Source organism: Amia ocellicauda, chromosome 20 (assembly GCF_036373705.1).
Source record: "Amia ocellicauda isolate fAmiCal2 chromosome 20, fAmiCal2.hap1, whole genome shotgun sequence".
In the NCBI taxonomy this organism is placed as follows: domain Eukaryota; kingdom Metazoa; phylum Chordata; class Actinopteri; order Amiiformes; family Amiidae; genus Amia; species Amia ocellicauda.
Window position 1 is genome coordinate 16,732,621 of NC_089869.1, and position 23,536 is coordinate 16,756,156.

A 23,536-nucleotide genomic window follows, 5' to 3' on the forward strand; every position below is an offset into this window, starting at 1 on the left:
CCTAGTGTCTCAATCCCAAACGTAAGATCAATCAGTGTATGAAAAGGTAATGCAGATTGAAGCGCTCTTTTAGTTCAACTTCAAGCGGAGTGCCCAATCGCTTCTGCTGCGCCAGATGTTTGGAGAGTTTGAGATGTTGGTCCCCATGATCGGGTCATGTGCTTTTCTGGTGTGATGGTCTGTTCTTGTCATTAAGTGTGGCGCACATGTGTAGCTCCCCCGAAATAAATAGCAGCAGTCATTTTCCAGCAGGTCAATTACTGTCACAGACGGATTGAAGACGCCTTCTGCATGTTGACCACCTGATAGGTTTAGTCGGGATTGCCTTTGCTTTGGTCCTTAACTGTTTATGGCAGGCGTGGTTAGCAAGCATGCAAAACGCAGAGTATTGCTTCTTCCAGGTGATGTGATACTTATATCATGCATCTTTAAATGGAAACGAGCTCATTTTACATAATGCCAATGGGATGAGTTACATCATGCAAAAAAAAAAAAGAAGGGAAAAAAGCACTCAACACTCAACACTCAACAAGTTGCTGTCACCATTTAAAATGACTCCCTGTTTGGAAAACCCTGTGTCTTATCATTGCATTCAGGCACCTTGCTTTGCAGGGTTGAGAGTCCAATTTAAGTTATATGAGTGCAAATAACCAATTCATAGCCCTATTAAATAGAGTGTCCCTGGCTTTTATATGGTGAAAATGAGGACAGCACTGTTTCTGGTAAACAACTCAGCGGCCAGGAAATATTCACAATTCAGGGAGCTAAGTATTTACAGTAAATGTAGTAGCAATGTACAAATAAATCCTAAAAAGATAAATTACAACACAGTGCATGATTCAATTAAGGGAGATTGTAGGGGCAGCTCAGTTCATATTTTGCCTATTTTTGATTTTATATCAACAGTTACAATTATAATCTTTTCATTCAACAGTTGATGTGATATAAAAGGTTCATTAGAGGTAACAGAGGTAAGAAACTACCATTATCACATATATTTCTGCAATGTGTATATCTGCTGAAAGAGTCAGTTCTGTGATTCTGGCAGTGAGATTTGCCTTTTACTGACCACAGAAAAGAGGTAATAGCCTGTTTTTTATAGGTCACCGCTTAGGGGACATTACAGTAAATGCCCAAGGGAAAGGAAGATTGGAAAATGTCTTTATATTCTTGAAGGTTTTATCCTGAATTCTATTGTTGTTATCTGCAGGTGGGTACTTTGCCTTCAGCTTGTCTTTTCAGAAAAGCTGCAATCTTATCGTTAAAAAGTTCACAATTGTAGATTCCAGTTAACTGTTTCAGTAGGTGAAAGTGACAGTAGGGCTCTGGAAATAGCAACACGTGTCAGTGATGTTAAGATCTTCAGGTACAGATATTTCTATTTAATCTGAGTTGTAATTTGCACCTAATACGTTCTCTGTTGGCTTGTTCTGCTCATCGGATGCAGCTTCAAGTATGTTTGTTTCTCAGGAGAAGTGGGGATTGCTGGGTCAGTGGAGGTGGGACTGAGGAAGCCAGAGCAACATGATGCCCTCCCAAAGATATGCACCAATTTTTACTATGGGTGTAAACCAAGTGGGACACATCCTAAGAAACAGCTCCTCATATTGACTAACTATAAATTGAGCTCCCTTCCCCCTCCCCAACCAGAACATCTCAGTCCATTTCCCTTTAATGCTAATGCCTTTCCAAATAAATCTGTGCAATTCACACACACAGATAGAAAGAACACCTTAGGTACTAACAGTTTTTACATGCAGTAAGTGCACTTAGTGGTTTAAACAAATATATAAATCCTACTATTGATTGATTTATTTATTTATTATAATAGAATGTAATCCTTCTGTAACAAACGTTGCTGGATTGCCATTGCACTTTGTATTTTGAATGGGTCCGACAAGCTGCCCATTGAGGCAAGATGATTTTCTTTACATGTTGAGAGTTGGTATCCTGGCAACTCCATAAACACTGCCAGCAGAAAGACTGGAAAGATTACAGACTTCAGCAGAAAGTTGAGAAAGGCTTCTGCTTGGTAGAAGGTAAGCTAATTGAAATGTCTTGTATTTTTCAAGTTGTATTAAATGAATGCTTTGTTGAAATCAAAATGTTTGCAAAATATTTATGTTTATTGTTAATAACAGAGTGAGAAATGTCTCATATATTTATACTTGTATGTTCTCTGTGCATTGTTATTTTTAAAGCGTAAAGTTGGCTTTTATGGTTAATATTGGTGCTTGTTGTGGCTAAAGCATAGCAAAAGTACAATTTCTACTACTACTACTACTACTACTACTACTACTACTACTACTACTACTACTACTAATAATAATAATAATAATAATAATAATAATAATCATATTAAATAGAATTCTATACAATAACCTCTGTAAAATATTATACACAATTAAAAATCAGGACTATAATAATACAAATATAGCATATATTAATATTGTATGTCTCTCCACAAGGAATATAGTTTCCAATTAATCTTTTCAGAATGTGCTTGTTTAGCATTTCCTTTGCTACTTAAGTTTTAATTTCATTTCTGTCTTGCAGTTGGCTGTTCCAATGCCATGGCAAAGTGATATGGTTTGTAGATGCTTTGAATGTAGTTTGTGTAATCAGTCTTCATTAATGTCTTTTTGTTAAAAAATAAAAAATATCCTAATTTTCCATTTTTATCATTATCATCAATTGGTTTAAAACACATTGTGTGAACTGTCATTACATTATTTTGTTAATTAAAATACATATTTTTAGATTTTTAAAATATTTTGAAGAGGATTTTGTTTTCTGCATCTTCAGCTAAGAAATTGAATGAAATCTGTTCCTTTTTGTTTAGGGCTTTTTCCTGATATTTGCTGTGTAAAACAATATATAGATACACACTGCAGTGGCTGAAGCACGACGTACTGGTTGTGACATGGATCAAAAACCAGAGTAAGTATAATAATAGACAATGGATATTCTGTTGTAGCAACCAGGCATATCCCTCCCAAAAGCTCCTACAAATGCAGCTGACTTTGGATAGATCAAAAGGTAACCTGTTATTTAGGTCTATTGTCTTTTCAAGGGCCATGGAGGCATCAGTAAAGAAGAGAATGGAGATATTGGAGGACGCTGTTTCCACTGCTATCAATCGCAAGGACGCCCTCAAGAACATGAAAAAAGTCGAAGATGTGTCTTTTAATAATCCTCTGCGTTTGACTGAGGATGCTGGGAAACTGCCAGCCAAAGGCAGCCCTCGGTTTGGCACGCTGAGTCACCATTCGTTTTTCTCCCGACACAATCCTCATCCTAACAGGGTGACACATATCCAGGGTAAGCCACTTTGGAAAACCAGACTAGACATTTTCATTAGACAGTGAATGAAAAAAATGCTATTGACGTATATGCTTGCCTTTTAGTATGAAAGGTTGAAAATACATCACATATATGATTTAAAGTGAGATAATATACCACTGCAGAAAAGAAGTTCCTTTTGCTGCAGATCTAACATCAAATATGTATGTATGTATGCACACACAATCTATGTGTGTTTGCTTGGTGAAATGGAAAAGAAAGCAGCATTAACTATCAGCTGCTCATCTTTAAATAGGCTCAGCAATTATTATCGATTTCTTAATCGTTCTTATCCAGAGTGACTTTTAATTTACACAAGAAGCAGTGCAAAAGTGCAGTAATACAGTCGATACAAAATACAATTTAAGAAATACAAAAGTGCAGTAGTACAATCAATACAAAATACAATAAGCATACATCCTAGTTCAGTGAGGTAACAAGTGCAGACAAAATACAATTAAGTCCTAGGTATGTGCTAAAGGGCATAGGAGGAATCTCAGAAAAATAATAGACGTTCCAACAATATGTAAGTAGGCAGGAGCAAAAGGAAGCATCGTTACATAAAGTAACAGCTCAGGGGAATAAGCTGCTATATTTCAGGTACAGTCTGAACAGATGTGTCTGGAGTAATCGCTTGAAGGTGGTCAGGGACTCTGCTGTCCTGACCTCAGTGGGAAGGTCGTTTCGCCGAGGTCTGGACAAGTAGCCGAGTTGGGTAGTTGGTGAGGAAGCAGCAGATTCTGTGTGTATTGCTCAGGAAGAATCGGCAAATGTAGTCTGAGTGAAGAGTGAAGTGCTGGGAGTAGGATAAAGGGAGGTCAAGAGTGACCCCAGATTCTTGTCAGAAGTAGATAGCAGGGATATTGAAATGGAAAGATCTGTAGAAGGTGAAGAGGAGGAGGGAAAAGAGGAGAAGATAAGGTTTGGAAAGGTTAAGCTTCAGATGATAGGATAGAGATAGAGACAGGAAGAGACTAGAGAAGGGATGTGGAGGTCAGAAGAGGGAAAAGGCCGCAAGATCTGAGCGTATTCTGCATAGAAGTGGTAGGAGAAACCATGGGATGTGATGAGGGGGCCCAGAGAGCGGGTGTAGAGAGCGAACAGGAGGGGGGCCAGGACAGAACCTTGCCAGAGAATCAAAGGTCAGCAAAGGAGGAGAGGAGAAGGAAGTGATTGACAAAGTCCAAGGCTGCAGAGGGATCAGCACAGAGGCATGAGCAGAGTTGGTGCGTAGTCTATGACTTTCAATAAAACACATATCAGCCTAAATAAACTTCAGAGCCTTTTGCATGCTTTGATTTCCTGTACAGGCTTGTCACCAGGATTCAGAAAGCACACACTATTAGAGGTGTTTAACAGAATTATTTGCAGTGCTTCTGATAAGATTAGCTCTGCGTAACCATTGGCTGTGTCTTCATGTGACTTTCAGTACTAAATGTTGCACTTTAAGTAACAAATGTATGTCTTTACAAAACACACATAAATGGCACTAAACACATGCAGACTGAAGAGGAAACATTCTCATCATTAATTTGTATCATTATGGTTTTTTTCAACATTTTCAAATATAATAGACATAGGCACTGTTCAAATTTAACTATGTTAAATTCACTTTTAATTAAGCATGAAATTAAGGATTTTCAGTTCAAATGCTCTCTGTCTTTCACAGTTCAGTCTTGAATCCAGTAACATACTACCAAAAAAGGACTAAATGCAGGATTATTTATTCAAAACTTTAACCTGAGTCACTGATTTACTTTAATTGCATGGCTGTTGCAGAAATTACTTAGATGATGATATATAATTTTGATGCTACTCTACTGCTCACTTATATTCCTGTTAGAAATCTGATTGAAACTAAAATCAAACTCCTGCTTTTTCTTTACCTGTCATGTATAAATAGAATTCACCAAGGCCCTATTCAAAGGTTCAAAGCTTCATTTGTTCGCGAGGGACTCAAATGTAGTGCTAAATCTTCAGAGGTTTGTTACATATTCAAGCAATGTATAAGCTGCTCTTATGTGTTTATTTGGGTTGAATTAAAAGTGATTAAGGGAAAAACATTATGAAGGATCATTTGTACGTATTAGAGTCTTGCTGTGATGTTGCTTTTTCACTGAATAACAGATGAATACTACCTACAGTGCATTTTCCAATACCTCAAATAATTAATGTTACCTTAAGCAGGAATAGCCTTCATAATTAAGTGCTCTTTTTCTATCTTCTGAATAAATTACCTCTTTGCAGCTCCACAGCTGGAAAGATACTGATTAAAAACTGCCTCAAGTGTTTTTGGACTTGACAGGGAAAAAAAAAAGCTACATTCTTGCTATTGATAATGTCTTGATGGGAAACAAAAAAGAGCTCAACATAATTGATGTCTGTGACCTAAGTGATGTCTGAGGGAGAATGCTGAGGGAGGGTACACTATAAAAGCAATGTGTTTCCGTTAATGGTTCACTGTGTACTACACAACAAACAGTTTCTTTTCTGATGTAACTCATTATAGAAAGCTAGGGGAATACAAGGTTTGAGCTAATTATTTAAGAAACAAGAATGGCAACATTTTATACTATGGTGTCACAAATAAATGAGTGGTACAGAACAGTTAGGAACCATTAATAATTCCATTTATGAATGATCAATAAACCTTTGATTTATCATTTATCAAAAACAAACTGTCAAAACACTATTTTGTTTCAAATCTTTATTATAAATTATATATAATGTCTTATAAGGGTTTATTGACCATTTATACATTGAATTATTAATGGTTCCTAACTGTTTTATGAACTATTTACCAATCATTTATTAATGACACCATAATGTAAACTTTTACCACAGAAATGATCATGAAATCCAATGTATGTAATGCACTTTCTTTTCGTAGGCCTAAATGGGAATCCGGTGTGCATCGTAAACGATGACTGGTATGCCACCAGTCCTTCATCTCCACACCCTTTCCTCAGAGACCAGACTCTGATGACAGTTTTGGGGGCACCTGGAGTGAAGATGCCTTATGGGGAACTTTATGGAAATCAACCACAAAAACAAGGCACAGGTAATGTGTGCTAAATGTTTGATAGACGCAGCCTTTTTAGTGACAAATATCCATAGCAGGCTGAGGATTTTGGAAAGAAAGAGACCACGGTTCTATTGAATTCCAATGTACTGTTTCATGTCTTTAAATATTACCAGTTGGCATCATCTCCATCAACTACAGAAAAGCTTGATTAGCTTCATCCCCCTTGGTAATGTCCCTTTGGGAAGGGATGCCCTCTTGTGCTCATTAATGAAAATACACCTACTACGTATTCACATTGTACTACATCTGATGTATGGGGAAAGGAAAATTGGAAGTCAATTGTGATCTCCTTAGAGATGGAAAAACTATAGTCTTCAGATCAGAGAAGTATTTGTTATGAATACGTAGTGGTCAAAAAGTGTAGTTTGTCTATGATTACAGCCCTGCTGTCTGATGCCTGGAGGGAGGAGCTAAAAGATCTCGCTGCTAAAGTCTGTCTCTCAGCCCCTCTTGGAACAGATGGCAAAAAAACTGTGAGTCTCATGATAGATTTATTATAAAAATGACTATTATTATCATTATTGTAGTAGTAATATTCCAAGGTGTCAATTATGTTACAGTTTCGGTTTGGGGTTTTGGTTTATGTTACCATTTTTCATATTCATAAAATGGTAAATGGCACAATATATATTTATTTGTTTATTGGTGAAAAACGCTTGTTGCCTCAATCTGGATGCTATGTTTTGCTTCAGAACCACCAGGCAGAAGAAGGTGCCGTCCGCCGCAGCACCCAGTACTCAGCCCGCACTGGACGGATCATCCCGTCCTCATCTCTTCCCTCCAGCAGGCGTTCATCGGGGAAGCACTCCAGGACCGGAGGCCAGGCAACGTCTTCAGCGCTCTATGACCAGGAACTAATGGTAATGGTAATGGTAGACTGAGCATGTTGTGACGAGCAATCACATGACCACTGTCTTATATTAAAACACATCAATCACTGTTTGCATTTTTTCTTGAACATTTTGTCAGTTTCAAATGATACCATCTACAAAGGGACAGATGTGTTTAGTGTTTATGCCAAGTTGACGATGCATTTAGTGTTAGCATTGAACCTGCCCTCAGCCATGTTGCAATGTTCAGTTCATGCCAAACTGCATTCTAGTCGGCGATTCTCAAGGTTGTTTGCATTGGCAGGTGAGAACCCGTTTTTGATTTTGTGGATTTCGTGTCATGCTGACCCTGGCATTCTCTCTGTGACCCTCACCAGGTCCTGGAACTGCTCTGCCAGATCCTCCAAACCGACTCTTTATCTCAAGTCCAGCAGTGGCTTTTGTTAGCAGGCCAAAGAGGTGAGAGGAAATTGTTTATGATTCAAATTTTAAATAACGTTTTCACTCACATTGAATGAGTTTCCAGTTTTCTACAGTCTGCATAAACTGAATTATTTGTTTGCTACCACTGGGTAATTAAAATGTCCAGCAGACACCTCAGAAAAGTATATTGTTGTAATTCCTGAGTCCAATTAGCAGCGCACACAGATGGGATTATGAGTCTATGAATGCCAGTGGAAGCCTAAATCCTACTAGGTAGCACTACACTACTATAATTGTATGGTATGAACCCTGCCGTGACTGACTAGACCTGACTCTAGATGTGTTATGACTTTGTAAATCACCAATTTGAGTTTTTGACCATTGGTAGATATGTCATATTGGTCTGTGTCATATGTCTGTGGGGGTGGGCAGCATTGTAACCGGTCTATTAGTAATTTCTTACGTGAGTCGTGACTGTGAAGGTGCCATCAATCTTTAGAAAATTTGCATATAAATGGTCACAGCATGCTTTAGTATCAAATGTGTTTTCCACTGCCATGTTTTCTACGTTTCTGTCTGATCATTTCCAAAATATATTCAGTGAAATTGGTTGTATCTGCTTTCAAGAGAAAGACTTGGTGATGGGAATGATACAACAGGCAGTCGACAGAAGTACCTTTGACAGGCCCATACCTGACAATCCAGAGGGGTTACACACTCTGATGTCTCCGCTGGCGAGGAACTCTGTACGGCACAGTATGACTAAAGACAGGCTTCCTAGGTAACATTCTCCATAAAATCAGTCTTTAAACGGATCGGTAATTCAATACAGCTCTCGTAGCATTACGTAAGTGATTACATCCGATTTCCAAAGGTGGTTTATTATCAGTGTGTGTTTGTGATTGGGAATACAAGATATGAAAGATATATCAATGGCACTGACTTTGTGAATGCCACTTTTTTTTCCCTATTGTATTTCTTCTTAGATCCTATCAAGGGCAGAAGCAAGAAGCAATCAAAGAAGAAATGCCAGGTATTGAAATAATGTAATCCTAGTTTAAGTGCTCTTGTACAGGAAAGGATAAATAAATGTTATAAAAATCTGCATTTCTTTCCTCAGAGCGTATGGGAACTGCTGAGGTTCTTCTGATTCACACGGACGAGACTCTTCAAATTCCAGAAAATGAAGTTCCAGATGATTGTTCGAACTAATTTCAACACAATTACATGGTTTTCTTCTCCAGATTGTACATTGTGATAAAGTTCATAGAGGACTAAAGTTGATAGGTCCTTGTTATAATGTATTGTAATAAATGTATCTTTTAAAGACTTCCAGAAACAATATGATCAGAAACAATAAATTAGTATGAACTGAACTAAATGTGGATTTGTGCTCTGATTTAAACTCTTTGTTAAGAGTGTTTGTGTGGATCTTATATCAACTGAATGCAAGTCTTTTCTTTCACTGGAGAGGTTAGGTTGGTTTTGTTCATTAATAAAACAGAATCGCTGGGGAATGGAATATTTTTACTTTGCCAGAAAATGTGCGAACAGCCAAAGATTCGTTTTACAACATGGGGATTGTTTAAAATAAAGCATTAATATCTTATAACCAACATACATTTTGAGTGAAAGAATACATAAGTAATATTAAAATACATTAAACATAGGCAGGCTTCCAATTTAAAATCCCAGAACTATATTTATATGTACACTTTAATAGAGAATATATGGTGAAAACATCTATTGCATGTATATTTTCAGATGCTGGTAATTTCTTTCACATGATTCTACATTTTAAGTACAGTTTTGCTGGCTTTTCCGTTTGAAATCTCTCACCACTCACTTAATCACTTTCGGTCATTGAAGTAAAACAACCAAACTGTGAGACCACAATAATTATAAGGCTGGAGATGCACTGAATAATTATTTTAAAGTATGTAATTAAAATAATGTGATTGACACTAATTATGGAGCAGTTAATAATGACATTGATTTTGTAATGAGCTCTGAATGGTGTATAAAGTCACTAAGCAACCTCAATGCAGCAGAATTTTGTATTATTGATTACAATTGTGGGTTCAACATTTGTGTCTATTGAAAAGAAAATGAATGGTATAGCTGCTTTTAACATTTCTAAGACGTTTGAGAAAAAAGATGAGATACATATCAAATCTGACTAAAAAAGCAACAGATCAACAGCTGGACCATTTTTCACTCCTTGGCTTAATCAGATTGTGCGTCTGTGTGTGTGGAATAACAAGCATAGACTAACTATATTTCTCAATTAGACACTTCAATTATATTATCTGATTCTGGGGCTTTTCAGATTCTGTTACAGGTCATGCTGGAAGGGGAAATGTATTGTTCTTTCGTTTTGGATGAAATATTAATTATCAATATTGTACTCAGATTTTAACTCTTTGCATTCTCAATTCAGAGCAGTATTGTTCCCTCATGAAACATTTTGATCAATAAATTATGCAAATCATAATGCTTGAACACAGGCTAGACTTCATTAGTGCTCTTGAATTGAAACTGTCCAGTCTGTGGGTGTAAGTAAGAGCTCGCATTCAGGGAAACAATACTGCATGTTAATGAAAATGGTTAAAAAGTGAGATTTGTTTTGTTTAGTCTGAATATGTAATCACAAACACATGCACAAAAGCAGTTTTTCGTGATCCCCCTTCATGTGGTTTTTCATAAGTAACCCAACAATAATGATTTGGTTGGTTTTAAAGGCCGCTCCTGCAGTTGTTTTGGAAGGTCTCCAGCTTTTGGATTGTTTACTCAGTTTCTCCCTACAGATATCTCGGGGCTTTGTTGACTCCTGCTGTGTTTTCTGAAAGCAGTCTAATACACTTCTAATCCATGTAAATGTATTGTGCGCTATACTCTTCATCATGAAAACAAGTGATGCTTTTACACATTCACTGGCTCTTCTCCTTCTGGTTTGGGCTCGGGCAAATGGTAATATATCTTTTCTGATTCTATGTATAGCTGACATATGTTTAGGTATTTCTGCTAATCCGTATACAGGGTTTGGAGACAATTGCCGAATGTTTTTACATATATCTCTGAGGACAGTCATTAACTTTTTTTCCCTATAGCTTTATGTACCTATTATGTATAATCTTAAATTATACAGTGAAAGATTTTCTATATGGTAATCAAAGTTATTAACTATCAGAAAGGAGGCTTCCAAAACATCTTCCAAAATGTCTAATTCTAATTAACCTTTGTTTAATCTTGTTTATTTATGGTTGTTATTCATATTGAAGTTGCTGTATAGATGACAGGAAATTATTTTGAATGTGTTTTAATGCATTTTAGTGTACTCCGAAGCATCTAAGTTTGAAACAGGGACTCTGTATGAGTACCTCTACACTGTGGATGTAGTCCTGGAGCCGACTGCTGAGCATGACCGGATGAGATCTGGATTCTCAATGGAGGCCGTGGTACAGATCCATTCACTGTGGAGAAATCCAAGCAATGAGCAGGACCTGCTGGTCCAAATCAAAGTCAGTTTCTTCTGCTTCCATTGTCGTTCCAACTCTAGAAATGTATGTAACTCTGAACTGTGCAGATTAGAGACAGAATTAAAAATGTGCTTCTTTGTGTTTCCTTCTCTTTGTTTTAGTTTCAAGACCTTAAGGTTATGAGCAACCATAATGGAAGTCAATCCATCTTCATGGATTCGTCAGTAGAAGAGTTACTTGGACAACAGCACCTACATGATTTAAGAAAACCTGTCTTGATTCACTCCATTGGCGGAAAAGTAACCTTTTTGATTTCGAAGTCGCTTCTCTTTGATCGCTACAGATCCTACAGATAAGACTCAGGACTGATAGACTGAGACATTCTAGATTTAAAATGGCCATGTGCTTTTAAGAAAACTTTTCCCTTTCTAATGAGTTTCAGCAGGAGATATCGTTGCATGCATTTAGATCAATGTCAAGGTATATATATATAATGTATATATATGTTCTGTGCTGCAATGAGCCATATTTCCTTTCTTCTTAATCATAATCTTTCACAGCTTCCATTCTGTGGTTTCAAAGCCTTTCTTACTTTCAATCCCTGTTGCAGCTGGAAGACGTGTTTGCTGCTAATGAGACCAACAAGTTTATTTTGAATCTGAAAAGAGGGCTTGTTAGTGTTTTCCAGATGCAGACGTATTCTGGAACAGCTACAGAGGTGAGCTTAGCGTGATATTTACAGGCACAAAGGGGTTTCATGTACTCGCTATATTGTATGGTTAGCTGCGTGATTGCTATGTACAATTTTAGAAGTATATATATCTGCTCAAAATGGATGGAATGCACTGGATTTGATAGAAATAATGGCTCTGCGGGGTGTTAGGTGAAATTTAAACCAAAATAAAGTTTTGTTTTGTTTTGTTTTGTTTTGTATTCCCAGAATGATGTGACTGGTAGATGCAAGGTTTTGTATGAGGTTTCTGGGAAGCAAATCATTAAAATAAAAGATTTCCAGAGCTGTGAAAAGGAAGATTTTGGCTATACCTCCACAAACCAGGTAAGAAAATTGCTAAAAGTGATATGAAACACAGGGGAGGTCTTTACTGTATTGATGGTGAGCCCAGATAAATCCCATCATGTCTGGGAACAACCCTTTTGAAGTGTTCCTTCATGGGTAGGCCTGTGTCACAAAGTTACAAATGATTAACGACTTTTCAAACTATATGGATAGATATGAAACAATAGATCCCATAATGGTCCTTAGTCTTACTACAATGTACAGGACTCCTCAAAACAAATTTTTAGGGGTTTGTTCAAGAAATACGTGTATCACTTTACTTTTCTTTTTCCTCATATCCACACAACAGCAGGTTATTTGAAGAACAGGAATTTATACAGCAGAAGCTAAACATGCCCTGCATCTGTCACTTGTTATTTCTTATCACTAGGGGCTGATGGAAATCTTTTCTGGTTCATTTTCCTCAGAAAATCAGAAGCTGGCTGCAATCAGCATTTATATTAATGAAGTTCTGCAATATGGTTTTAATTTTATATCCCGATTACTATTGACACGTACAGCATATGGGCTTGGGGTTAATAGCATCTGTACACAAAGTTTCCTTGGAGATATATTAAAAAGGCTGTTTCTACAAAGTTAGAAGGGATTAGGGTCAGCAGGTGAAGTTCACAATTAGCGTCATCAGCTATTTGCACAAGGACACCTGTACGCTCGTTTTGATATCAAGGGGGGAAATAATCTGGCATTCGGCCAGTTTTGCTAACGGCCAAAAACTATCTGCTGTGAGGGGCTGAGGAAGTTCACTCAGAGGAAGAGCTTCTCAGTCGGCAGAGTCTCGACTCGATTTTAAAGCTCTAAGGACCACAGGCTCAGACTGCAGCAGCTCTGCTTATAGGTTGAGTCTGATAACAGACCCTCACACTGATTTCCAGCCCTCTGGCCTTTGATATGAAGCTCCCTCATCCTTCACTGATTAAATACAACTAAAACGATGATGATTGATGATTAATAATAATAATACACAAATAATATCATTGGCTGCACTGGTGCAAGTGCATTCAATAGGAGATAGGCAGGTTGAGGTTCGGGAGGGGAGCAGAGGAAGATCTTAGCATCATCTGCATAAAAATGGTATGAAAAACCATAGAAACAGAACAAGAGGGGACCTAGGGCAGATCTTTGAGTTAAAATAGATGTTCTCTTTTCATATGTATTTCTCTCATACCAAAGGGAGTAACTAATTTTCCCCAACACAGATGTGTCACTAATTCTCACTTAAATTGCTATAGCAACAGTTAAGCAATGAAAGAAAAACAAAAAGCCATTGAATTGTTTCATTTCTTTCTTTATTTTTTAAATTGAATTAATTCATGTTTTTCCCCTTCAAAAAACTTCTACAAATAACTTGTGCACATATATTTGCCTTTTGCTCCGCCTGTCAGCCCCCATGAGACATAATTTCTGCATAACCTGAAGAGAAGTGTGTATTTAGCAATAGCTAACGTGACCAATAATGTCACAGTAACCTGTCTTTATCAATTGACTTTGGTCACAGACTTTTAGGATGACATAATGTTTGCATCAGAATGTCTTTGCTGGGCACCGATAAGTGAATATGTTTTGTGCTGTTCTATCCCCATTAAATTCAAAGTGAAGTGAGTATATAGAGAATATTCACCACAATGCAATGAAGTATTCTCACCTCCAGCTTATCTCCAACTTCGGCTGAACACATTTTAAGGATACCTCTTAGATCCATGCAGGTTTATTTCAGAAGTGAAAAATATGTCTTTCCTTTTGATCTACTGTCATTTTATGTTACATAAGGAGGAAGGGAGGTATGATTCTTTACTCTGGAGAAAAGATTAACTGTAATACTTACTGGAGTGCATGTTCAAAGAAAAACGCAGCCTTACTTTTAGCATTACAGAAAAGCACAGAGAAACTTTTGGTAGCTAATCGTATTTCTCTCGTCTTTATCTATAATTAAAAGGGGTGTTGATATTGAAGAGCACACAAAACCCCATTCTTCTTCAGTAATGTGTTTAAGGCTTGTTTGGGCGTTGCAGATAATTTGCTATGTGTTGAGCCTTTGATGGTGGATGAATCTGAGGTCTGTCCATTCATGCTAAGTGGGTAATACAAAACAAATGTCTACATATATATTACAGTGTACATTTACAGATGTTTTGAAACCTCACAGCAAGTCTGTGTCTTGTCTTTAAGGTGTTTGGAGTTAATGTGAATGGAACCAGTAAGTGTATCTATTTAATGGAAAATGACATCATCAAGTCAGTGAAATCCGAGGAAAGCCACCTGATTATGTTGAATTTGAAATCTACAATTGGCACTAAGATCAATTCCAGGTGACTGTTTCTTTTTATGTTTCTGTATGTGATATAGGTGAATTTGCAATATTATTCATAGAAACGCTGAACTTAATTAACTTCAAGATGTTAACTGGAAGTCAGTTGGCTCACATTGTAAAATCTAAATAACTCAACTGGTGTTAAATATGAAAGCCATCCTTCTACAGAACACTCAGTTCACATGTTTTATTATAAAGCTTGTCAAATCTATTGCTCAAGTGGCATGAGGGAAAATTTGTTTTTATGATTTATTTGGCAGGAACTTTAACAGCAGCACTTCATTTGAATGTAACCTAGATCTCTGGAGTATGTGTAAAATAACACTGTGAAATTTTACCTTAGGCTGGGGCTGCAACTTTTATCAACAAAACCAGGAGTGAGTGAAATATTAAAGCCAGACATCCCAGAGGTATTGGCTGGTCTTGAATACAGTTATACAGCAGTAGGTAGTCATGCAGTGCCCGTAGAGAGAAGACCATGTTTTAACTGCTCTTCGGTAAGAACATAATTAAGAAACAAATAAATCCATCAATAATAAATGTTTTAAATACAGCTCTGGAAAAAAACATTAAATAAATAATATTGATACAAGTTTTACAATTTAAAAATACAATCTGCTTTGTTGTTGTTGTTATTATTATTATAGTATCTGATTTTATTAGCAACTGTTCAAATCTCACTCAGGCTACTGACCACATGAAGACCATTAAAAATGTGGATGTTCCTAAAATATCAACTACAAAGAAGTTTCTAGATTTAGTAACTTTGCTACGAGATATGAAGAAGAAAGACATTATACAGATGTTGAAAACCACTAAATATACTGCAGTGTAAGTATAAAATTGAATTTAAAAAATAAGAAAGAACATTAGGAAGCTCCATAAATATACACCAATCAGCCATAACATTATGACCAGCTGCCTAATTGTGTAGGTCCCCCTTTTGCCGCCAAATTAGCCCTGACCCGTCGAGGCATGGACTCCACTAGACCTCTGAAGGTGTGCTGTGGTATCTGGCACCAAGACTTTAGCAGCAGATCCTTTAAGTCCTGTAAGTTGCGAGGTGGGGCCTCCATGGATCGGACTTGTTTGTCCAGCACATCCCACAGATGCTCGATTGGATTGAGATCTGGGGAATTTGGAGGCCAAGTCAACACCTTGAATTCGTGATTCATCAGACCAGGCCACCTTCTTCCATTGCTCCGTGGTCCAGTTCTGATGCTCACGTGCCCATTGTAGGCGCTTTCGGCAGTGGACGGGTCAGCATGGGCACCCTGACTGGTCTGCGGCTACGCAGCCCCATACGCAACAAACTGCGATGCACTGTTTGTAAAATGAGTAATGATGAAATAATTCACCCTACAAACAGTTACAACTTACATTTTCCTTTATGTCTTTTGATGTCAGTTCTTGCTTGGTTAGGCTCATTATTTTGACATTAGCAGAACACAAAGGTGAATCATTATAAAATATTGCGTGTGATTAATGTGTTTTAGTAGGTATTGAAATGTAACTCTCAGCAGGATAGCTATCTATCTGCCTTATGCTGGGAACAGCTCTTTGAAAGAAATGTGAATGTGATTATTCCTTGTGGCATTTGTTTCAGTCCTTTCCTCATTGATGCAGCTGCAGCAGTCCTGACCCCAGAATCCCTTGGTGCACTTTCATCTTTCCTGGATTTCACAAAAGTAAAGCAGGGTCCTCTCTTGGAGAGGTTTCTGTACGCCTGTGCTTTTTCTGCACGGCCATCAACATATTTGCTTAGCACTCTCACCGTGAGTGTATTATTATTATATGTTCTCACAGAATATTTCCATTTCAACACTGCAGTGACTAGATATGTATATGGGCAGCTTTTACAGTACTAAAGATATAGGCCTAGTGTTAATACATGAGGATTAATTTAAAAGTGCTGAATAACTTTATAATCTCCTTCAGTGTAAAGTGTTTGTTATTATTTTGTTTCTTTATGTGTTATAGAATATTCTTTCTGGTAAAATTGTTCAAAAAGAAGTACAAGAGACTGCCATCATCACACTGGGTTCAGTGATTGGTAAAATGTGCTCTGCAAATAACTGTACATCGCAGGTAAGAACATGTTCAATTAAGTCAATTACACAAGGAGCCAAGGCATACATTTAAAAAAAATGTTTTTATACAAATGTATTTATAATGTATTCGTTAAGAATGTTGGAAATCTAACATAAAATACATCTGAATTTAAAAAAAAAATCAGATTTTATCATAATCTAAGCATTCTGAGGTAAGTTGTCCTATCTCTTGAAACACAAGTGACCTTACTTTACTTTTGATATGATTCTGCTGCAGGACCAAACGGTCAGCCCACTACAGCTACAGACCTTGCCAACAAAGTCAGTGTTTGAGTGTTGGTGACCAAAGCAATCCTTCTATTTAAGGTGTTGATATGCCTGGAATGTAATCTGCCTCAGGGTTGTCATTTTTCTTGCCAGTTATAAGGACATTATACTGGGGATGGTATTAGAAAGTCAAGTGCTTCAATAACATATGAGGCTTGTCAATTATATTTTACATATTCGGAACCAACCAGACTTATATATAATCTTTTAGTTTATATACTACCCTTTGCAAAATTAATCTGCACTATATTGTTTTTTTAAATTTTATCTTTTTACTAGGAAGTAATAAGAGCTAAAAACTTAATTGTGGACAGACTGAAATCCTCTACTGAAGAATTTGCAGTAAAGGCATGTCTTTTAGCCTTGAAGAGTGCCTGTCTTCCAGAAACAATCCCCCTTATTCTTCAGTACACCGAGATGTCCAACTCTGTCTCCATTACTGCTCTGTCAGCACTGCAAAGGTTCCCCGCAAAGTATATTAACAATGAGGTATTGCGTGTTTCTGCATTGGAAAACGTAGAATGCAACAATATCTGAAAGCTAGGCGATGTATTAGATGTCGTTGTGTATCTAGACATTTAACACCTTAAAGATTTATTTGACTTTGAGGACGTTCATCATTCAGAGGTTTGATAACAGTACAGCTACTACAAGTGAAATTGAATTTTTGTGTGTCATTTGCAAAACTGGGCATTTGGCCAAACTGTGAAACTCATGGGAGAGACAGGCCTAGACGTACAGAACATTGGAATTAATAGAGACAAAATTATGTATCTAATCCACATTATAAATTACACCTGAAGTCATCACTTTCTGTACAGCAGGTCAAGCAGCCCTTGTATTTTTATTAAAGTATACATTATGAGAAACCAGTTGATGATTATAATATTGACTATGATACAGGTACTTAACATCTAACTATGAGAAATGCTTTATTATTATCACAAAGGATCACACTGGTTTATGTACATTCTTACATTCCTGGATGACGGTATGTTTACTGTCTGTAGCTGGTTTATTAGTGATAAGTGGGCATTTGTGAAGAGGGCATTCAGTAGAACTATTAATAATGTATATCTGTATGTATTAATTCAAATATATCTAATTCAATCTCCTTAGGTTAAGGAGCAAATGAGAAATATTTTTTATCAGAGGAAGAAACACTTTATTGAAACAGTTCGACTGGCAGCTGCAGAAATTCTCCTGAACAGCGACCCTCAGTATGTAGACATCAGAAATATTATAGAAGCAATACCGAGAGAGGGGCCGGAACCATCCAGATATTTATCATCAAAAATTCAAAGTTGTCTTAATTCTGATCATGGTGCAAGGTAAAAAGAATATTTATTCTCTGCTGTCCTATATGGCTCTCCTAGTTATACTGAACATATACATTATTATGATTATTATGATTATTATTTTTACCCACAGCCATAGTCTGCATACAAAATGTCTTGATTCTTAATTGAAAACCTTGTTGTTTTTTTAATTAGGGCATTATTGATACAAATGTAATCTGTTGGTTCAAATAGGTTTTACAATGTGACAATCAAATACAAGGCTCTACTGAACTAGAAATGCCTAATAATTATATCATTATAATTATACCTATAATTAATCACAGCTGGGATACTTTGTGTCTCTTTTAATGTGATTTCTGTTCTCTTTTTCCCAAGGAAAATCATTGTTGAAGTTTTAAAAGATTCAAACTTAAATAACTACAACCATCTATCCAGGCTTGGCAGTTCTTCAACTTATTCTGGAAATTTGACAGGTAAAATATAATTATGAATAATAAGAACCTTTAAATGTTCTACTTAAGGTTAGATAGTCCAATTGACCCTCTCCTTTCCACAATCCCTAAATAAGCCTGCATTCTCCACCCTCACCTGACCTAACTATGAACAGTAGAGTGAACAGACCATATTAGTTCTAATTGTAAACATGCTAATTGTCACAATTTACTAATTAACATTGTGTTTTTCCTGTAGCAACCAAGGATATGGTCACCTCTTATAATGTTGACTTCCTCTTTTCCGAGCATGGATTTTTAAGAAAAAGTAACAGTAATTTCTACACATACAGCCATGGAAATAAACTACTCTCTGTACAGGTACTTTTACACTTCATAACCACCAATTATCCTAATTAACGTAAGGGGAACATGCATTGCAATGTTTTGAAGCATTGTAAATTATATTTCCTTTGAAGTGTAAGTGCTCCTTATTTTTATATTTAAGTAGCTTGTTAACACAGTTACAATACTTTTAAAAACTTGTTAAACACAAGGCATTTTGTATCAAATTAGTTTCAACCCTTTCAAAGGAAATTGCTCTCCTTGAAGTAATCTTATATTTTGTAAGTTGCCCTGGACAAGGGCGTCTGCTAAGAAAATAATAATAATAATAATAATAATAATAATAATAATAATAATAATAATATGTTTTGGCCTTGATATGTATTTACATATGTCACAGTTCACCTTGAATGATTTGAATCACCTTAAAGGTCATAACTTTATAAAAGCAGTATATTTCATTGACCTTTGAAAACTTAACGAATGCACATAGTTGTTTGGGGAGTAATGGAATACAAGTAGCGGTGTTACTTAATCAGATTACAGAATTTTAGAATACAGGCATAGTACAACCAAAAACGTTATCGATAGTTTGTATTTGCAGTAAAATTTAAGATAAATCCACGTAAATTACAAATAGTTACTGTGCATCCTAGCTGGTTCTGTGACCTTAATAATGAAAGACTTAATATAATACCACAATAACAACATACAACGTGTTAATAGTCTAAAACAAATCACACAAACTGAACACAATTAATGTGTTTATTGCATAAACAAGATGCATAATATTTCTCATGGGCTGATACTTGAAAATAAAGGGAAAAAAGTATTCCAAATGTAATCTAAAGGTATTCCGATTATGTTACTGTCTTGGATTGGATTAGGTTACAGATTATTTTCAGAACAGGGTCATCAGTATTCTGTACAGAATACTTTTTAAATGTAACTCTCCCAACACTGGTTGTTAATTTTTTGCTTGTTTGTTTGTTTCCGTTGGTTTTTACAGTGTAATAATAATATACTACACATACACATTTTTTCTTTTAGGTTTCTATGGAAGCAAAAGGTCTTGATGGTTTATTCGGTGAAGCTGCTGAGGAAGAGGAGATCATGGCAGGAATGTCAACAACATTACTGGACGTGCAGCTCCGGCCAGTGGTCTTTTTCCAGGGCTATGCAGATCTGATGGAGAAATATTGGTCAGCCAATGGAGAACCACAGCATATACTAATGGCAAATATCCTGCCAATCGACCATCTGCAGGTAAAAACACTGATTCATCTTTAATTTTTCAAGCTGGAGAAGAGATCTGGTAAACCAATCTGTGTATGTCCATATGAGGATAACAGACACATATAAGATTAAAAAAAAAAATGGTTTGTTTGTTTTGACATCTTTATTGTCTCAGACACAACTGTATTATTATAATTAGTTACATTAAGCTTAAAGCTTTATATAAAGTAAATAGGTACAGTAAGCATAGTAACCCAATTCATGCATTTTAGGTGTTTTCACTTCAGTCTGGTTTGCCAGTGCTTATCCACTTTCAAGGAGGGCTCACGGTTGATGTCACAAGTAGCACCGAGCTCAGTCTGTTCAGCCAAGAATCAAAGAGCAGAGTCACAAACAGGTAAAATCAGGAAGAATTGCATGCTTTCCTTTCATATTAGCTGGAGACTGAAAAGATTCAGTAATTAACACTAATTAATTAACCTTCCTGTGTACAGTTTAATTACACTGCTCAATGAAAATCTTTAACAGACTGCAGAGGAGTGGAAACATATCCATCTTCAATTGTGGAGTATCACACGATATCTGTCCTTGGAGACCCTTTAAAAAAATGTTTAGACTGCTGTTGTAGTGGATTTATTCTCTGTTATTTATTTAGTTACACCCGAGTGTCTGCAAGCTTGACTGGCAAAACCTGTCTGTGAATGAGAGATGTACCCAGTTATTGTCTTTATGCAAACCATGTCCCCAACCTGTCAGAAATAATATTAATATTAAAGAGTCCAAACTGTCTATAGGAAAGTTCATGTTTCCCTCTTCAGTGTAAAGAATTCTTCACTTCCAGTCTTACCTGGAATAATAGTTCAGTATATTCCAATAAAACATTGGAATTGTACATTGTCACCCAAATCGATTAAATAAAAGGTTTACTGTTTAAAAGCTTATCCCCCCATATATAATGACTTCCACCTGCATTGGGAAACATCTCAATACCTTAAGCAATTTCTTTCATACAGTGAGGGAAAAAAGTATTTGATCCCCTGCTGATTTTGTACGTTTGCCCATTGACAAAGAAATGATCAGTCTATAATTTTAATGGTAGGTGTATTTTAACAGTGAGAGACAGAATAACAACAAACAAATCCAGAAAAACGCATTTCAAAAAAGTTATACATTGATTTGCATGTTAATGAGGGAAATAAGTATTTGACCCCTTCGACTTAGTACTTGGTGGCAAAACCCTTGTTGGCAATCACAGAGGTCAGACGTGCCCTGGCTGAGGGAAGGAGGTTCTCACCCAAGATTTGACGGTACATGGCCCCGTCCATCGTCCCTTTGATGCGGTGCAGTTGTCCTGTCCCCTTAGCAGAAAAACACCCCCAAAGCATAATGTTTCCACCATGTTTGACGGTGGGGATGGTGTTCTTGGGGTCATTCCTCCTCCTCCAAACATGGCGAGTTGAGTTGATGCCAAAGAGCTCGATTTTGGTCTCATCTGACCACAACACTTTCACCTAGTTCTCCTCTGAATCATTCAGATGTTGGCAAACTTCAGACGGGCCTGTACATGTGCTTTCTTGAGCAGGGGGACCTTGCGGGCGCTGCAGGATTTCAGTCCTTCACAGCGTAGTGTGTTACCAATTGTTTTCTTGGTGACTATGATCCCAGCTGCCTTGAGATCATTAACAAGATCCTCCCGTGTAGTTCTGGGCTGATTCCTCACGGTTCTCATGATCATTGAAACTCCACGAGGTGAGATCTTGCATGGAGCCCCAGACCGAGGGAGACTGACAGTTATTTTGTGTTTCTTCCATTTGTGAATAATCGCACCAACTGTTGTCACCTTCTCACCAAGCTGCTTGGCGATGGTCTTGTAGCCCATTCCAGCCTTGTGTAGGTCTACAATCTCGTCCCTGACATCCTTGGACAGCTCTTTGTCCCTTTAAGAGAGTGCTCCTAATCTCAGCTCGTTACCTGTATAAAAGACACCTGGGAGCCAGAAATCTTGCTGATTGATAGGGGATCAAATACTTATTTCCCTCATTAACATGCACATCAATTTATAACTTTTTTGAACTGTGTTTTTCTGGATTTTTTTGTTGTTATTCTGTCTCACTGTTAAAATACACCTACCATTAAAATTATAGATGTACGAAATCAGCAGGGGATCAAATACTTTTTTCCCTCACTGTAATATTTTTTTATTGACAACCAACATAATTCAGATGGTTATTTCAATATCTGTTTTTCAAACTGTGGTCAATTTGTGTCTCTAAGGGGCACCTTGGCAATCAGTGGCACAATAGAGATTGATGCTTCTTTCATAAATGTTGGAGTGGAAACCAGAACAGAAGCTCAGACCCAGTTTGTTTTTGTTAACACTGTGCGCTTCTCAGAAATGCCAGTATTGTTCTGTTTGCAAATGAAAAAGGAACCATACCCTTACAGGTACAAATACTTTTTTCTATACATTAACATGCACATGTTGTTGTTGTTGTTTAATTGTTTTAACTGGCAAGAAAACATACCATTAAATAAATATAATGTTGTACCTAATATTGTTCTGTTATTTAGGGAGTCCGTTGTGGTATATGAAAGGTTTCCCAATGGGAAGAACTTCACTTTGCAGAAGAGAAGAAAGTTTACTTTCCCAGGAGAAGAGGTCTCACTACACAAGAGAAATTCTGAGATGTGTAAGAAATTGCTATAGCAAGAAGAGTGAATTCTCCATACATTGAACTTACAGAGAAAAAATAAAGCACTGAATAAGAATGCATCATCCTGATTGTTCAATTTTTTACTATGAAATATATAAAAATGTATTCATGCTGTGTCTAAGAAGAAGGGATTGATAGTTTAAGCCAAAGAAAAATAAAATAAACTCAATTATATATTGTAGACATAGAGGTTTAAATTAAATTTTGTTCTGCTGTTCATAATGTAAATACTGTAACATTTACATAATAGCCTTCTGTATTTCATACTTCCACACCTGTCAAAATATTTATCAAGAACTATCACATTTTCCTGCATGTGACAAGATTATTATTCATGCAATTAAGATGTTGCATTTGCCAAGTAATTACAAATGTTTCATATAAAAAGAAAAGTTTAGGACTTTTTTAGTTGCTGGCAGATTCTTATTCTTATTCAAATTCTTATCTTTCATAAATTACAAAGTATTATTACTTTCATAGTCCGTTAATATTTTTCCAAAGTATGTTCTTTCATAGAATCTACCTGACCAATAAATGACCTGTAAGCTGCTCCCGGCCTGAGAAACAGAGCATCTTCTGACTATCT

General features: G+C 36.6%; 2 protein-coding genes across 2 annotated transcripts; both read left to right on the top strand.

Moving 5' to 3' along the window:
* The first annotated feature begins 1,929 nt into the window (after window positions 1–1,929).
* Window positions 1,930–9,197, top strand: tbata (thymus, brain and testes associated). Its single transcript, XM_066693569.1, has 11 exons — window positions 1,930–2,039; window positions 2,557–2,589; window positions 2,843–2,940; window positions 3,074–3,321; window positions 6,233–6,403; window positions 6,809–6,900; window positions 7,120–7,287; window positions 7,635–7,716; window positions 8,308–8,461; window positions 8,667–8,713; window positions 8,801–9,197. The coding sequence occupies exons 3-11, from the start codon at window positions 2,924–2,926 to the stop codon at window positions 8,890–8,892; spliced, it is 1,071 nt and encodes a 356-aa protein (XP_066549666.1). The 5' UTR covers window positions 1,930–2,039; window positions 2,557–2,589; window positions 2,843–2,923; the 3' UTR covers window positions 8,893–9,197.
* Window positions 9,198–10,461: 1,264 nt separating this feature from the next.
* LOC136716125 (microsomal triglyceride transfer protein large subunit) lies at window positions 10,462–23,007 on the top strand. The gene is made up of 18 exons (XM_066693621.1): window positions 10,462–10,650; window positions 11,014–11,201; window positions 11,321–11,458; window positions 11,770–11,877; window positions 12,100–12,216; window positions 14,404–14,543; window positions 14,889–15,042; window positions 15,231–15,376; window positions 16,152–16,320; window positions 16,526–16,633; window positions 17,203–17,412; window positions 18,043–18,254; window positions 18,600–18,697; window positions 18,915–19,036; window positions 20,051–20,266; window positions 20,509–20,633; window positions 22,511–22,681; window positions 22,808–23,007. Exons 1-18 carry the CDS (start codon window positions 10,584–10,586, stop codon window positions 22,941–22,943), a joined length of 2,625 nt encoding a protein of 874 aa, XP_066549718.1. The 5' UTR covers window positions 10,462–10,583; the 3' UTR covers window positions 22,944–23,007.
* Window positions 23,008–23,536: the final 529 nt, after the last annotated feature.